This window comes from Myodes glareolus, chromosome 5 (genome assembly GCF_982192425.1).
Source record: "Myodes glareolus chromosome 5, mMyoGla1.1, whole genome shotgun sequence".
Classification (NCBI taxonomy): domain Eukaryota; kingdom Metazoa; phylum Chordata; class Mammalia; order Rodentia; family Cricetidae; genus Myodes; species Myodes glareolus.
In genome coordinates this window covers 73916760-73933290 of record NC_142030.1, presented here as the reverse complement: position 1 = coordinate 73933290, position 16531 = coordinate 73916760, and the positions used below count along the sequence as shown (strand labels likewise).

At 37.3% G+C, this 16531-nt stretch overlaps 1 protein-coding gene across 1 annotated transcript in view; it reads left to right on the top strand.

Moving 5' to 3' along the window:
- The window catches only part of Tpr (translocated promoter region, nuclear basket protein), a 58624-nt gene that overhangs the window by 418 nt on the left and 41675 nt on the right, over window positions 1-16531 (top strand). Inside the window, exons 2-14 of the mRNA XM_048431010.3 lie at window positions 97-381; window positions 1758-1862; window positions 4204-4277; window positions 5562-5658; window positions 7628-7731; window positions 7934-8098; window positions 10483-10575; window positions 11433-11513; window positions 11589-11676; window positions 12969-13109; window positions 13453-13544; window positions 14448-14645; window positions 16293-16400. Coding sequence (XP_048286967.1) covers window positions 97-381; window positions 1758-1862; window positions 4204-4277; window positions 5562-5658; window positions 7628-7731; window positions 7934-8098; window positions 10483-10575; window positions 11433-11513; window positions 11589-11676; window positions 12969-13109; window positions 13453-13544; window positions 14448-14645; window positions 16293-16400 — 1631 coding nt within the window. The remainder of the gene's footprint in view (window positions 1-96; window positions 382-1757; window positions 1863-4203; window positions 4278-5561; window positions 5659-7627; window positions 7732-7933; window positions 8099-10482; window positions 10576-11432; window positions 11514-11588; window positions 11677-12968; window positions 13110-13452; window positions 13545-14447; window positions 14646-16292; window positions 16401-16531) is intronic.

The window sequence follows — 16531 nt, the reverse complement described above, 5'->3', positions numbered from 1 at the left end:
GCATTCCCAGCGTGCCTAGCTTCCGGCGGTTGCGTGCGCACCGAGGGCGCAGCGGCGCGGCCCGTGCTGCGTCTAACGCAGGACTCTATTTCCCAGGGTCCCGCCGCGGGAGTCTCCGGCGGGCAGGCGCGCGGGAGGCTGCGAGCGAGGCTGGAGACGGCGGGGCTCAGGCTCCGGGCTTCCGCGCTTCGCCTTGCTCCTTCGTTTCTCCTTCGGCCGCTGCTGCCGACATGGCGGCGGTGCTGCAGCAAGTGCTGGAGCGCTCGGAGCTGAACAAGCTGCCTAAGTCGACCCAGAACAAACTTGAGAAGTTCCTGGCTGATCAGCAGTCCGAGATCGACGGCCTGAAGGGGCGGCATGAGAGATTTAAGGTGGAGAGCGGTAAGTGCTCAGCTCTTAGAGCTCTGGGGTTGGAGCTGTGGCTCGACCTTCCTCTTTACCCGCTTGCACTCTGCAATATGTGCAGGTAGCATCACGCAGGCTCCATATGCAATGTAGGCCTCCTCTTTTCTCCTCTCTCTTATTAAAAAGAAAAAGGAAAGAAAAGAACGCAAAGGAGCGATCCCTCCTCCTCCCAGACCTAATTCCACCTTCTCGTCTTATGTAGGAACTCTTAACTTGGGCTCAAAGACAAACTGTGTAGAATTTTGGACAATTTACACCATATCTCTAGGTCTATGCAACCCTAATCTGATTCTGTTTTGTTGTTCTTAAAATGACAGTAATTCCTATTTTCTACCCACCTGGATATATAGACCACTGCCAACTTCACCTCTTCAATGCCTTGTTCTTAGTGTATGTATCACCCTGTCGTCCCATAAAGAAGTAGATAGTCACAAAAATGAATGTGGATGCAAAAGACATCCCTAGAAAAAGCAGTGAAATCGCACAAAATGAGTTGGATATATTGTGTTTACCTCAGAAAAATGGACAAAATATATACAGATCTGTTTATACATTCTTGTAGTCGCTTTCATATAAGAAAGTTGTGGATTTTCATATAAGAAAGTTGTGGATTGTGGTTTTAAGAGCCTTGATTTAAAGGTAATAGTAATTACCAATAATAAAATAGGATTTTTATTATTGTCACGTGTTTTGGTTTACCGTTAATATAGGAAATTGGTGCTGTATTTTGGTAGAAATTTTCATCTGAATTAATTTTCACATCAGTAAAGTGTAGTTATCAAGCAAAGTTGCTAATTGAAATTATACAGTTAATTGGTGAATAAAAATGATTTACATAATACACTGTTGTTTATTATTTTACACAATAAATGTTGAGTGATTTATATGTCCCAATACTGGGATGAAGTAAACATAATTTCTTTTTGTGGGAAGTCTACAGGTTTATTTTTACTGAAATTTTAGCAAGTGGTATTTTAATTATGTTGCATTAAACCTTTTAAAACTTCAGTTTTTAATTAAATAGAATTTCAACTTAATAAATACTTATTTTTAAATGTTTAGCAATCTCTGGAGGTCTGGAGAAAATACCAGGATACAACATTGTTGCCTGCTTCAAAGAAATTAACTTATGAATCTCCTTTTAGGCATTATTGTCTTTTGTTATATGCCAGTTGAAAATGTTGGGAAAGTCCTTTTCGGTGCTAAATTTACTTATTGAGATTAGATTTTTCCCATGTTGTATCTTAAGTTTTGCAGTCAGTATTCTAAGAAACAAATAGTGGTATTAAAACTACTGCTTTGGGCTTTGTGTGCTTGACCTTACTCTTAGTGTTTGGACTTGTCTTTTGTAGAACAACAGTACTTTGAGATAGAGAAGAGGTTGTCCCAGAGTCAGGAGAGGCTTGTGAATGAAACCCGTGAGTGTCAGAACTTGCAACTGGAGCTTGAGAAGTTAAGTAAGTATTAAATTATATCTTTATAACTGTTCTTGGGTGTTCCGTTTGTATAGCATCACATAGGCAGGGAGCCTGTCCCACGTGGAAATAGGTTTTGCAGGCAGCAAAGCCCTAAACAGGGTTACAAACAAGGTAAGGACACACCCAGCTCCAGACTTCCAGAGGCCAACTGACCACTGCCTAAGTCCTGTATGAATTTCCTCACTCTAAATGCCCTTGGGGCCTTCCAAACATCTGCCTCCATCCAGACCACAAACACAAGTGTTTTTAGTCTAATTTGATGATGACAAGAGACCTTGGACTCACCCCTCTCCCAGTACTCCCTCACAAAGAATCTTATGAAAACCTTCTGATGTCTCCGAGAGAGCTGCAACTTTGCTTCATACCCGGGGAGTACTGAAGACTTTCAGCTCTCGGCCTTTCTCAGCTCCCTCTCCTAAAATTAACACATTGTTCTTTGTGGGCGTTGGCTTACAGTATGAGAAAGTGCTCTGTGGGTGTTGCAGTTTGTGTTCATAGTTTGTTTTTCATTAGCAAGAAAGACCTGGCAAAGACATAGGTTTCCCAGCCAGGAGCACTGATTTCTAATTCTGACTTTGTTATTAAAAGTGGTTTCACCACACACACTATCGTGCAGTCTTTTTTAAAAGGATGAAAATTACCGCGTGCGTCTTTTTCCATAGCTTTGCATCAAAGGTACTTTTGATAGTGTTTGAAGTAGCTAAATTGTATACCTAAAGGTTAAAATAGTGATTTGCTTTCCTGTTGAAAATTGAAATCTACTGATTTCGTTATACTGTTACAACATTTATAACTACGACTTCCATGTATTTCTTCTGTAATGCCGAATTAGTGAGAGTGACCTTAGTTATAGACTATAGAGGATGTTGCATTGTGTACTGTTAGAACACTCCTAACTACAAGTCCCATCATATTTCTCCTGTAATGCCTAGTTATTGAGAGTGATCTTAGAGACTGTAGAGGATACTGCAGTGTGTACTTTGCTTATAGCAGAAGAAAACTTGAGAAAAAGCCTTAAAAAGGCCTTTAAATATAGTTTGATTTGATTTGACTTCCTAGATAACACAAGAAGCTTATAATCAAGTCATTAAATAGATTTCATGTTTTCTCTGGCAGTTTAGTTTTTGATTTCTTCAGCAACTTTTGATAAACTAGCACTTAAAGATGTGCATTACACACACACTTGTGTGCACACACGCATGCACACATGTTACTTTTCCTCAACAAAGCATAGTAAAGCCTTCCCAAACATGGTGCTAAAGGGTTTTAGGAAAATGACTGATTACAGCCTCTTTTATGAAGTGTTTAGAAAGGCAGGAATGAACGTAGAGATGAGGTCTTTCTTGGTGTGGACAACTGTATTTAAGGTGTGGATATAATTGCACATGTGTCCATCTGGAAGGTATTAAATAAAACAAAATAGGAAATTTAGAAACAGTTTTTTTGTTTTCCTTTTTTTAAGGATGCAGTTTTTAAAAAATGCTAAATGGGGAGATGGTTCAAGTGATTAAGAGCACTATCTGTTCAGTTCTCAGCTCCTAAACCTTCTAAAATTCTAGCCCCAGGGTACGTGATAATTTCTCGCCTCCTTGGGCACATGCACACACATGGCATCCACTTAACTCTGGCACACACATAAAGATGAGTCTTTGTAAATTACTCTTCATAGTGTAGCATTCACTTGTTTCCTCTTTGAGGCAAGGTGTTCCTAGGTTGTCTCACCTTGTAGGCTACACTGGCTTTGAACTTGTAGCTATCCTCCTACCACTGCCTCCCAAATGCTAGGATTATAAGTGTGTGCCACTACACCTGGCTTTAGATGCTTTCATGAAAGAAATTTTCAAGTGTTTATTTTTTCTACATAACCCAGTGTTCTAAGGAGGAGAATTGAGTATATGGGAAGATATACGCATCATGAGTGCAGACGGAGTACAAGCATAATTCTTTCTTCTTTGGACAAGCATGCTTTTTAGTGATTTTAAAAAAACACAGAATTTCAGATATTTATCAAGATATGTAATGAATGTGTTTTATATAGTTCAAATTATGTCCTGAACTTAAATAGAAAATGCATTGAAAAACTGACATTGCTAATTATACTACAGATTGGGAGTAGAATTATTATGTCTGATTGTAGCATATTTAAACTTTTGGTCTGGAATACAGTAAGAACAGAATTATTCACAGATTTGGAATGTGGTTATAGATAAATCTTTATGAACTCCAGTTCTTCATTTTGAAAATGTATAATGGTGGCATTTGCGTAAAAATTCCAACTTTAAGTTAACGAATCTGTGTGCATTACATTCCTTCTCTCTAGATAACCAAGTAAAAGTGTTAACTGAAAAAAACAAAGAACTTGAAACTGCTCAAGATCGTAATCTAGGCATTCAGGTAAAACACTGTCCATAATGAAGCTGATTGCAGTTATGGTACTTAAAGGTTTTCTCATCTGCTTTTATGTATTAGAAGAAGGTGTAATGTTCCACGAGAAGCTGCCAGCATATATGTATGTAGAATGTGTACATACAATTTCTCTAAATTGATATTTGATGTATTATCTTTTGACTGGCAACCATAGCCCAGCATTTAACATGTTTTGATGCAGTTAGGTCCAGAGCTTGAATCCCTAAAATCCGCGTAAATGTTGGGTGACTGTGGCTGCTATTTTATAATTTCAGGGCAGGAAGGACGAATTGATTCCCTGAACTAGACTGTAAAAGCAATATAGATTCTCTCTCTTGGTGTACTCTGGTTTCAATTGAAGCATTGCCTCAATGGATAAAGAAGAGAGCAATCAAGGATTCACAACAGGCACCTGTATTCCCTGAACCACCTACCACTCTGGCCCTTGTTTTTTGTTTTTTGTTTTTTTGTAGGCGGGAGGAGTGGGGAGCATTCATCTTTTTGAGTCAGGGTCTCTTTTTAAATAAAAAAAAATCTGTTTTTAAAATGTTAAGGGGAAATAGCAGCAAAGGAAATGTGTGTAAATGATGAATTGTTTCTCAGCTTGTAGCAAAATGTAATTTGTTTCCATTTAAAGTTTAACGTCTCTGTATCAAAGTTGCAACTAAGCCATGAAGTTTGTTCTTAATATGTGGCTGCTCTCAGATGATAGGGCCATTGTTAAAGAGAAAAGCATGCAAAGGAAGTATGTTAAACAAATGAATGAGATTACAAAATGTTTGTAGTAACAAAAAAGTGCAGGTTAGAGTTATGTTTCCTCTATGCGCTGGCATACATTTCACCCCTCCTACTGTTTGAATACTCTGGTTAAGTGATTGCTGTTGTTGCGTAGAACTCTAAAAGCGTCTAAGTGATCATTGACCTCCCTTGAGAAATAATTTGAACTAAAATACAAATGCAGTGATAGTTTCCACCATTTATTTTTTAAAACAATTTAGAAGTCTATTAAATACCTTAATATAAAGGCTATGTAAATAATTAAGTTACTTCCATTTGATGAATGACACAAATTCATAAGCCTAGGAAAAATGATTTTAAAAGTCAGAAATATACATAGACGTGTTGGGGTTATGAGTGTTTCTTAACTTGTTGGTACCTAAGTTGTAGGAAAGAAAACATTTTTAAGTAGCTGCTAATGTGAATGATGATTCAAGCACTTGTTTTGATTTTTCAACTGATGTTCTTGAACCATGCTGTTTCTTGATATAACAGAGCCAGTTTACAAGAGCAAAGGAAGAATTAGAAGCTGAAAAGAGAGACCTAATCAGAACCAATGAGAGACTATCTCAGGAAGTTGAATATTTAACAGGTATGAAGAAATGTTTGTGCCTTTAACTGTATTCTTCGTTACTGGTGGTGCAAGGAGTTACTTCTGTTGCTGATATTTCTTGGTTATTTTCCTTTAGTGTGGAAGAGTTCAGTGTAATAATTCTGTTGTTTTTTCCATTTTCTTATCTTTGAGTCATTATCAAAAGATTGGCCTGGCATCATATCACCTGCCTTTAAATTCTAGCACCCAGGATGCAGAGGCAGGCAGATCTGAGTTTGAGCTCAGCCAGCCTAGCTTAGTTTGCATAGTGAATTGCAGGACTGCCAGAACTACATAGAGAGACCTGTCTTTAAATACGTACATAAAGAGTTTTAAGTGGCTGGGAAGTTTACCCATGAAAACTGAGTGTAGTTGTAATTTGAGCTAAGTTTTACATGTACAATTCTGTAGTACAATACTATTTTTTTTTTCCCAGATCTTCTTCACACTCACTTAATAGCCCAAGCTGACTTCAGATTTATTCTCCCAAGTGCTAGGATTACAAACCTATACCACCATGCCTGGTTCCTACAATGCTATTTATAATACCAAGTTGGAAACTGTTTAATTTTAGAGTTGTAAATGCAGAACTTCCTTTCATTTTATGTAGATACCTTTACTATCAATAAACACTATCGTAGAACCTAAAAGAAAGCCTGTGTTTTCAAACAAGCTGGAGCATGGGGAGCTTGCCAGTGGCTGTACCACTGAAGAAAACGCCCTCCTTCAGCAACCATTAACTACCAGTGCTTCAGAAAGGGGAGGGAGTGAAGCCTCATGGGCCCCAGTCCCTTCTGTGATGAAGTATTAACAGGCCCCAATCTCCTGCAAGTGTTGTGCAGGTAACCGTATCTACAGTGAGGTTGTACATCAGTGTCAACTACTATAATTAAGCTCGGTGAACCATGACAAGAAGCCATGGCCGGGCTGGAGAGGTGACAGGGTAGAAATGGACTTCCCATGAAGAAGGCCATCATCAGAAAAGGAAAGAGATAGGGAAAATAGTGAACAAACTTACTAACTTCATTTGACTTGTGTGAAACTGTCAAAGAATTTGTAAAATGGAAAAAAAAAACAGAATTTAGGATATAGGAATATAAAATGTATCAGCATGCTATGTTTGATATATTTAAAACTCAAAATAATTAATCATTTAAAGCTCCAAAAAATGAGTTTTAAACAGTGAATTATACTTTCCCGTAGACGACTTCTTCTTCTTCTTTTTTTTTTTTAATTTCTATAAGTAAGGAAAAACTTCGCCCACTTGTGTTGTGATATTGAGAGGTAATACTGAGCGTGGTAGCTACTTTCCAGTCAGAAAAGAGTGACTTCTGAGTATTTGTTAATTGTGTTGATTATCTAACTGCTGGCATTTAGAATGATTAAATAAGTTATTTTCATGAAAACATGGTTATTAAAGAACAAGAAATATTAAATGCATTTTTGTAGAAGATTTTTACAAGTCTGTTTTTTAAATGGTTATCTTTAAAACTTTTAACTCTTTAGGAATCTAGCTGGAAAGTTAAAGTTAATTGTAGTATTTATGAAGTTATGTAACCATTAAATTAATTCACTTGGGTGGGTGATTCTACCTGGTGCTTGCAATTACATTTATGGATTAAAAAGCTGACTCAGTAGTTAAGAGCATTTGCTGCTGTGTAATGCACTGGTATGTGGTTCCCAAACCAATTACCTGTAACTCCAGTTCTAGATGATTCACATAACACACAGTACACATACACACACACGGACACACACACACACACACAGAGATAAACAATAAAGCCCAAAGGTTTTGAATAGAAATTTAGTTTGTAATTTACTATAATTACAAAACCAAGCTAAAATAGGGGAGTTGAGAACCATTTACTTTGTAGGTTTATAAGTCTAGTAATGTATTTTGATCTTGGTTCATGTGAGTGTTAGCTAGTCCTTATTCTTAAATGCTCACTGTCATCCTCCTTTCTAGAGGACGTTAAACGTTTAAGTGAAAAGCTTAAGGAAAGCAGTACAACAAAGGGTGAACTTCAGTTAAAGTTGGATGAACTTCAAGCTTCTGATGTGGCTGTGAAGGCAAGTAATAATTGATTCCCAGTGAATGCAGATTCATATGCTAAGGATCTATGTGTTACTGTAATTTTTGTTCTCTTAATAATCTGTATTTTTATTCTGAAATGAAATTCATGTGTCCCTGAGCTACAAATGAAAGGTTTTTATTTATATTTTATATATATATATAGTTACACTTAACGTTATTTTAAAAAATTTTTTTTAGTATCGAGAAAAACGTTTAGAACAAGAAAAGGAGTTGCTACTCAACCAGAATTCATGGCTCAATACAGAGTTGAAAACCAAAACTGATGAGTTATTGGCTCTAGGAAGAGAAAAAGGAAATGAAATTCTGGAACTTAAATGTAATCTTGAAAACAAGAAAGAAGAGGTGAGTAGTAAAATTATCTTCTTTATATTGGGCATGCGTGGCATTTGTAAATTCATTAAGTGATGGTGTCCTGCATGGTTAGTTAGAAAACTTGTGCTAAGTGTGAACAGCAAAACTCACATTAAACTAGGGAAATAAAGAATTCCTGGGGTTTTTAATGCCATTTTATACCACCTATTTTCTAATGTTATGCCTTTCTTTCCAGAGATGTTATGAAGTAGCCCTAATTTCTTCAGAATCATAGTCAAACAAATTATTCCATCAATTCCTTTTCTTTCTTACTCTGTTTTAAGGCTTTGACTTACAATAAACTAGGCTAGTTTGCATTGCATGACGACAGAAGTAAAACACAAAGACAGCATCAGGCTAATGAACTCCTGTTTGTGTATTTTGGCAGTTTTCCCCTTTTAGTCAGTCATAACCCTAGAGCCTTTGCCCCACTCGGTTACTATAGTGTTGTAGGTCTGGTGAATGTTTTCTTGTTATTCTTACTGAAGTGAGACATTTGGTGCACTGAATGGCTGCACACAAACAGAGAGATTGCTATGATTCCTATCATGACAGTAATTTCTAGAGACTAAAATATGAAATGAGCATCAAGTAGAGACTGACCTGTAAGAGGAGGCTCCATGTTTAACTGTTCGTTGATTTCTTCCGCTGGGCCTTGTAGTTTCCACCTGTGTTATCCTTGGGTGGCAGGTGCTGTTGTTAAGCACATTCCTTACTGTGTAGTTCAGAGTTCACATTAATCATCTAAAACAATTTTCATAAGGAATTTGGAAAAGGTTTTCGGGTCAATACTAAGCTTTGTAGTAGTAGACTCGGGTTCAGTATGTACAAAATGTTCAAAAGATTTCTTATTGTAGCTTCACGACCCAAATCAGACAATTCCCTATGGAATGTTGATGCATCAGGAGTTATTTTTATTTTTGTTTTATTTTTTGTTTTTGTTTTTTTGAGACAGGGTTTCTCTGTAGCTTTGAAGCCTGTCCTGGAACTAGGTTTTGTAGACCAGGATGGCCTCAAACTCATAGAGATCCACCTGCCTCTGCCTCCCAAGTGCTGAGATTAAAGGCGTGCGCCACCACTGCCCAGCGCATTAGGAGTTACTAATATGGAAACTTTATTAGTATCCACCCTGTGCTCTAATATTAAATGATTGTGTGGTTGTATGCTAATGACAATAGAATTAGGGTTAGAAGTTTATCTTCATATGGTTAAAATTATCTTTTGCTTGGATTTTCTTTGGTCTTTGGTATAATTTTTCTGTGAAACTTTGTCTATAGCTTTTGCTAGTTTGAAATTTTAGCAAAAAAACATATGTGTGAATACAAACACCTAAAACCTACATAAGGATCCAGGTGTATGATTTGAATAAATGGGTAATCAGTTAGATTATCTAAGGTTCGTCATTAGGTTGACTAGAGTATCTCTAAGATCACATAAGGATTTATATTTAGTATAGTATATCCAGTGTTCTACGTTTCCTGAAGATGATTTCTGTTATGAAATCTTATCATGGGGGAGCAGAGATGTAGCCTGTGTAAAAGAGGAAGAAGAATAGATTTGTGGCAAAGAAGTCTTTCTGCATAATCTCTGAAGCCAAACATGTTGTTACTTCTGGGGAGCATCACTCCTGGTGAGGTTTCCATTGAGGACATAGGATGGGCATACAGTTCCAGAACTCTGGAGAGAAGACCTGCAGCTTTCTCAGAGTGTAAGTGGTAAGAGTTTGGTGTGAGCGTCCAGCAAGGTTCAAGAGTCTTGCTGGATGGTTGCCAAGAGACACAGTATCCAGGTTGTACATCATGAAAGGACTGACTGCCATCAAGAGTTGATGGGTCATATTGGCGTCTTTCACTAAATCCAGTAGCCTGATTTTAAGATTATCTGAAACTTCTGCTTTTGGAGAATCTTTTCAGTGAATTTCTTCAAAAGTAATCAGTTTTTAGTTATATCCACTGTCTGAACTAGAAATTATCTTTCTTCTGCTTCTGGGGATGAAGTGCGCTCAGTGGTGTTTCCTGTGTGAAGCTACAGTGCTGTCCTTCAGTTGTAAAATAGCAAAGGGGAGAAGGGCGGGAGGCCTTTCCCTGGCCCCTCGGTGCTCTTGAGACTGTAGGTAGACTTCAGCTTGCGCTGGGCCCTTAAAGTTCATGGTTGCTTGGCCGATGGGCTTGAGCAGGAACACCATCACAGTTCATGGACTGTGAAATAAAGGAATTTCACCACATTGCAGGTGGATGACAGAAATAAGATCTTACTTTCTTAGTCACACATACTTAAAAATTACCTTTTGGGGGGTGTTATTTTTCTTTTGATAGTACAAATTTCATATTAAATTGATCTCAGTTGTTATGACACCCTCCTCCATTTGTTTTTAGGTTTTGAGACTGGAAGAACAGATGAATGGCTTAAAAACATCAAATGAACATCTTCAAAAACATGTAGAGGATTTGTTGACAAAATTAAAAGAGGTACGTACGACGGCTTGAAAATACTTTCTGTTTTGATTTTTTTATTTTGTTGTGGTTTGGTTTAGTTTGATTTCAGAAGGAGTCTCCATGAAGCCTAGGCTGGCTTTAATTATGTCTTGCTATGTAACTGAGAAGAGCCTTGGACTTTGTTTTGTTTTTGGAGACAGAGTTTCTTTGGAGCCTGTCCTGTAATTTGCCCTGTAGACCATGCTGTCCTTGAACATACAGAGGTCTGCCCACCTCTGCCACCCGAGTACTGGGATTAAAGGCATGCAGCACCACCACCACCACTACCACCACCACCACCACCTGACTTCAGTCTTTGAATTGCAGGTGCGCTCCCGTCACACCTGCATACAGTGCTGGGAATCAGCACTCTAGTCAGGATTCACCCGGTCTTTCTGATGGATTATTCCTGGGTTCTTGGACTCTGACACTGCCGTTGGAGCTATATGCCAATCCCTGTAATAAGTTTCTTTTACAAAAATATTAAAACATGTATGCTGATGATATTTGATAAAATATTGTCGAATATTTTTGGATAAGTTCTTACAATGTTTTCCAGGATAATCTGAACCCCCATCTATAGCTCAAGGTGACTTCGAATTCGTAATCCTCCTCAGTTCCTGAGTAATAAGATTATCTGCCTTGACTATCACTAATAGCATGGTTTCATCTTTCTCCAGCACCCATAAAACAACCAGAATGTCTCCAAATGCTTACTATCAGAAATCTGTTTCAATTGTTATATTTACAAAATGGACTTTCTGTCTTGATGTTTCATAAATATCTAAACAGTTCAAGCTGTACCTTCTAATGTGCAGATTTGATACATTTGGGTTTTTATTTTATTTTAGGCCAAAGAACAGCAGGCCAGTATGGAAGAGAAATTCCACAATGAGTTAAATGCTCACATAAAGCTCTCTAATCTGTACAAGGTAAATACTCCACCATACACATTAGCATTCTGATGTAGATACATGGCTGGTGGTGACTTTATGATTAACTTCTAGAGTGCTGCCGATGACTCAGAAGCAAAGAGCAATGAGCTAACTCGGGCCGTGGATGAGCTGCACAAACTTCTGAAAGAAGCTGGAGAAGGTATGATTTAGGGTATGCTAAGATGACTTCATTTGTGGATAAAATGTACATTCCTGTTTAGCTGCTTTAATTTAAAAGTAAGGCTTTATTTGGGACAAAATTTGGTATGGAATAAAGAACATAGGTTCAGAAAATTTATTTTAAAGTAAATAGTATATTTTAAAATACAGATGGTAAGATGGTGGCTTGTTTTCCTCTTTCATCTTAGAATAGTTTGGGTACTCTTCTTACTCTATAAGTTTGCCTTCCTTTTCAAGTTGTCAGTTATTAAACCTTGAGGGTTTTTCTTCCCCTCTCTCTCTCTCTGTGTGTGTGCGTGTGTGTGTGTAAGAGAGAGAGAGAGATCCCATAGTGGATATAAATTCTTATGTGCTCTTAGAGATTCTAGTTCATCGAATGATAAACCTCAGATAATCTAAGTGATTGCCCATTCAAATTATATGCACCTTTATTTAGGTGGTAGGCTTTTAGATTCACACATAGATTCTTAAAATTTCAAACTAACAAAAACTATAAAGTTCAATTATGTCAAACCCAAAGAAAACTCCAATGAAAGATAATTAATTTTAACCACATGTATATAAACTTATTTCTCAAGAATTGGTGCCAGGACCCATCAAGGATACTTAAGGAACCACACTTGATGGGTATTATCCACTGGAAGTCCTAGATCTCCTTATCAGCCTTGAAATCAATTTAAAGTGGTATAGTACTTGCTTGTAATCTACACACATCTGCCTGTCTCCCTTAAGTCAGCTTTAGGTTATTCAGAGTACCTAATACAATGTAAGTAGTTCTGCTTTATTGTTTACCAGATGGTGACAAAATAGTCTGCATATTCAGTACAGATAGGGTTTATTTTGTTTTTTTTTTTTAAACCACAGTTAAATCTATAATATGGAATTCAGGGAAATGGAAAGTCAACAGTGTTTATGATCTTTGTCTTTGGCTTTATCATTAGTTATCTTTTCTACTCATTTCTTATGTTTTGAACTAAAGGCCAAAATTGTTTCCAAAGATGTATCTATTACCCCCTTTTCTGCCATTCATATTCATAGTCTCTTGTGTTTTCATTGGTAAGAGGTGTTGAAAAGAGACTAGACCCAACAGATTGAAGCATTTCAAGGCTGATAAGGAGATCTAGGACTTCCAGTGGATAATAACCATCAAGTGTGGTTTCTTTATAATTTAATGTTGTCTCCAGAGGGAAAGATTCTTACTATGTTATGGTTAATAAACTGCAAGATTTTTAATGATGTATTTCAGTTTTCTCTCTTTAAAAATGTGTTTAGCCAACAAAACAATACAAGAGCATCTTCTACAAGCTGAAGAATCTAAAGATCAAATGGAAAAAGAAATGCTTGAGAAAATAGGGAAATTGGAAAAGGAGTTAGAGAATGCAAATGACCTGCTTTCTGCCACCAAACGTAAAGGTATGACTAACACATACTTGTTAATTCCTTGAGCTGCTAAAACCTATCTAAACCTGGTAACTTAAATTAAAATAACAGCATTTCTTTTTCATGCTGAAATATAGAAAACTTAATTATTTGAAAAATAACACTATATGTCTTCAGCATAATGAGATAAAAGTGCCATTTGATCACATCTGATTAATTCCTAGAACAGTTAATTATAATCATGTAGTCTTCACATTTGTGTTATATTTGAAGTACAATAAGTAAAATGCATTTATGTCATTTATCCTTCACTTTAAATAGTCATTAGTGACTTGCAATTTTTCAAAAAGGGAAAAGTTTTTCTCTGTTTGCGCAGGGGCTATATTGTCTGAAGAAGAGCTTGCAGCCATGTCTCCTACTGCAGCAGCTGTAGCTAAAATTGTAAAACCTGGCATGAAATTAACTGAGGTAAGAACGATAGTAGATTCTGTTTCATTATTACACAAGTACTCAGATGTCTCTGGTGCTTATCTCCCTCACCCCACTTTATTCTTAAATTTTATCTGGTGACTAGTAGATCGTTTCTTTTGTTTTTTGGTGGGGTTTTTTTTTTTTTTGAAACAGTTTCTTTGTGTGGCTATGGTGCCTGTCGTGGAACTGACTTCTTAATCCAGACTGGTCTTGAACTCACAGTGTTGCCTGCCCTCCCTACCCCCACTTCCCTAGTGCTGGGATTAAAGGCGTGTCCCACCACTGCCCAGCAAGCAGGTCGTTTATTAAGAGGTATTCTTTTGTCAGTTATGTGATGAAAGCACATGAACTTGGTTCTGTCCTCAAAATCTGTGGTGAGAGAAGTAGCTCACAAAGTTGTCGTTCGACCTCCACGTACACACTGTAGCGTGCATCTGCACACATGGATGCATCACGCACACACATAGAATAATGTTTTAAAAATAAATGGAGGGGGATGCTGGGGCTCTAAAGAGGTGCCTCAGTAGTTAGGTGCCTACTACTGTTGCAGAGAACCTGAATTCAAGTCCCAGCACCCATGTCAGTCAGTTCACAGCAGGCTCCCTCAGCTCCAAGGGACCTACCTTCTTCTGACCTCCTCATGCCCTTTCACCCATAGTCACATACCTCTCCTTGCCCCCATACACGCGTATACATATAATTAAAAGTAAGAAATAAGTCTAAACAAGTGAATTTTTAAACATTTTTAAATGAATGTTTAGTTCTTTGTATGTGGCATGTAACAAATAGTTCTTTTTTGTAACTGGTGAGGGAGGTTTGCTGTGAGCCTCCACAGAGCTTGTGCTATACTGCTGTTGTCACCCTTCAGCCAAGTGAAATGAACACCTTTTCTGCTTCCAGTTATACAATGCTTATGTGGAAACTCAGGATCAGTTGCTTTTGGAGAAACTAGAAAATAAAAGAATTAATAAGTACCTAGATGAGATAGTAAAAGAAGTGGAAGCCAAAGCACCGATTTTGAAACGCCAACGTGAAGAGTATGAGCGTGCGCAGAAGGCTGTGGCAAGTTTATCTGCAAAGCTTGAACAAGCTATGAAGGTTGGTTCCATTTCTGAACTTCATCTATGCACAGCTGCTAACAAAACATCTTTTACTGGGTAGTTTTTCCTGGAGGTCTTTGCACCAGAAAAGCTTGAAGCTTTGCATTACACCCTACCGTGACAGCTGCCCTTTCACCCAGCTCAGTTGTAAGAGCCTTCTGCGTATTTTAAGGCAGTTGAGAGGTAAACCTTCATGGTTCTTCAAATGTTTTAATAGAGCACTAGAACTTTGCAAATTTAACGTAACCATTTCTCTTAGATGGTTTTGATAGCCTGCCCAGAAATGGCTATTATGTTTGACATTAGGGCACAGATTTTTTTATATCATTTTCAAAATTGAGCATATCTTACTGTGCATTATTTTATAACAGTTCCTTTGCCATGTTAAGAGTTCCAAGAAGTTCATGAATACTCTTTGCTATTGAAGGTTATGTTTTACTTAATGATTGAAGCTAGTTTATACTCTAAATACTTATTACAGAGAGAAGTCTTCAAGATTTGTGCAATAACTTTATGGAGAAAATGTAGATAAATAAATTTATTCTGCTATTATGATTTATTTTCTTCTTGGATAATAGGAGTAAATTGTACCCTTAATTCAAAATTAAATCTTTTCTTCTGTTGTAATTTAGAAACCAGTAAAATGCCGACGTAGCTCATGAAGTCTTGTTCTATCAGAGTCATTTACTCATTTTGTCCTGAGGGACTGTTGGCGGTCTGACAAATTACCTGCTAGTGCTGTTTTCAAAGAGGTCTCTTAGAACCAATTAGATCTTTAAATTTCTCTGGCATCTGAAGTGGGGATAATTAAAGGGCAGAAACACTTATCAATTAGAATAACAGCTTTCCCCTTAGAAAACAATTTGTTCCTTCACTTTCATAATAATAACTGAAGGGCTTAAAGGTCATTTCTGTATATTTTCATAACTGGAATGTTCTGTCCACATCATGTATCATGTGTAAATAAATCTTCGGTGCTTTTTTTGTGAGATTCTAATTGTAACCTAACTGCATCTACGGTCCTCTTTAATGCCTCTTGTTTTGGACTTGGTACGTTTAGGAATCCTGTCTTTCTTCATGAGTGTTTGTGTCCTTTTTTTGTCACATTCTTTTCCTCTTGCAATTAACTTATTCATAACTTCTTAAAGGTGCATGGACCACCAGGATGTATTTTAAATTATGTGGAAATAACTATGAGCCTAAATATGGAGATACAACGGAAATTTAAATCTATCTGGTTTTGTTCTCGGGGCGGGTGTTCTTAGAACTCTGCCTCTAAGCCTCTGATGATGTGATGTGCAGCCGCAGAGCCCTATGTACCTTCCCCGTGGCCACTGTGTAGTTGCTGTTTCTTTGTAAATGTGCTGCTGATGCTTTTAATCAGGTCTTCTATGTCTTGCCCAGAATATTTAATTTTGACATTTTCAAGTTGATCAGTCTAACCATGATTATTACTGTTGATCTTCTGCTCATGAAGATTTGGGAGTCATTTAGTAATATACTAAATGTGATGCTATTTGCAACGTTATACTTGACAGTAGACTTGATAAGGGTACAAAATGTTTGGTGGTTTTACACACACACACACACACACACAAATCCTTGAAGATGATTCTGACTTTCCACTTATTTTTACATTTTAAAGGAGATCCAGCGATTGCAGGAGGAAACTGATAAAGCCAACAAACATTCATCAGTACTTGAAAGGGACAATCAGAGAATGGAAGTGCAAATCAAAGATCTTTCCCAACAGGTTAGAGTATTCTGTATGCTTTCCGGGTTTCTTTGTAATACTGACTGTTCTCTAGTGCTTCAGTCTGTGTCCTAGTTTCTACAGAAAACCTTCTGAGAAAGGTGTAAGCTATTCTAGTTGATTGTCATTGT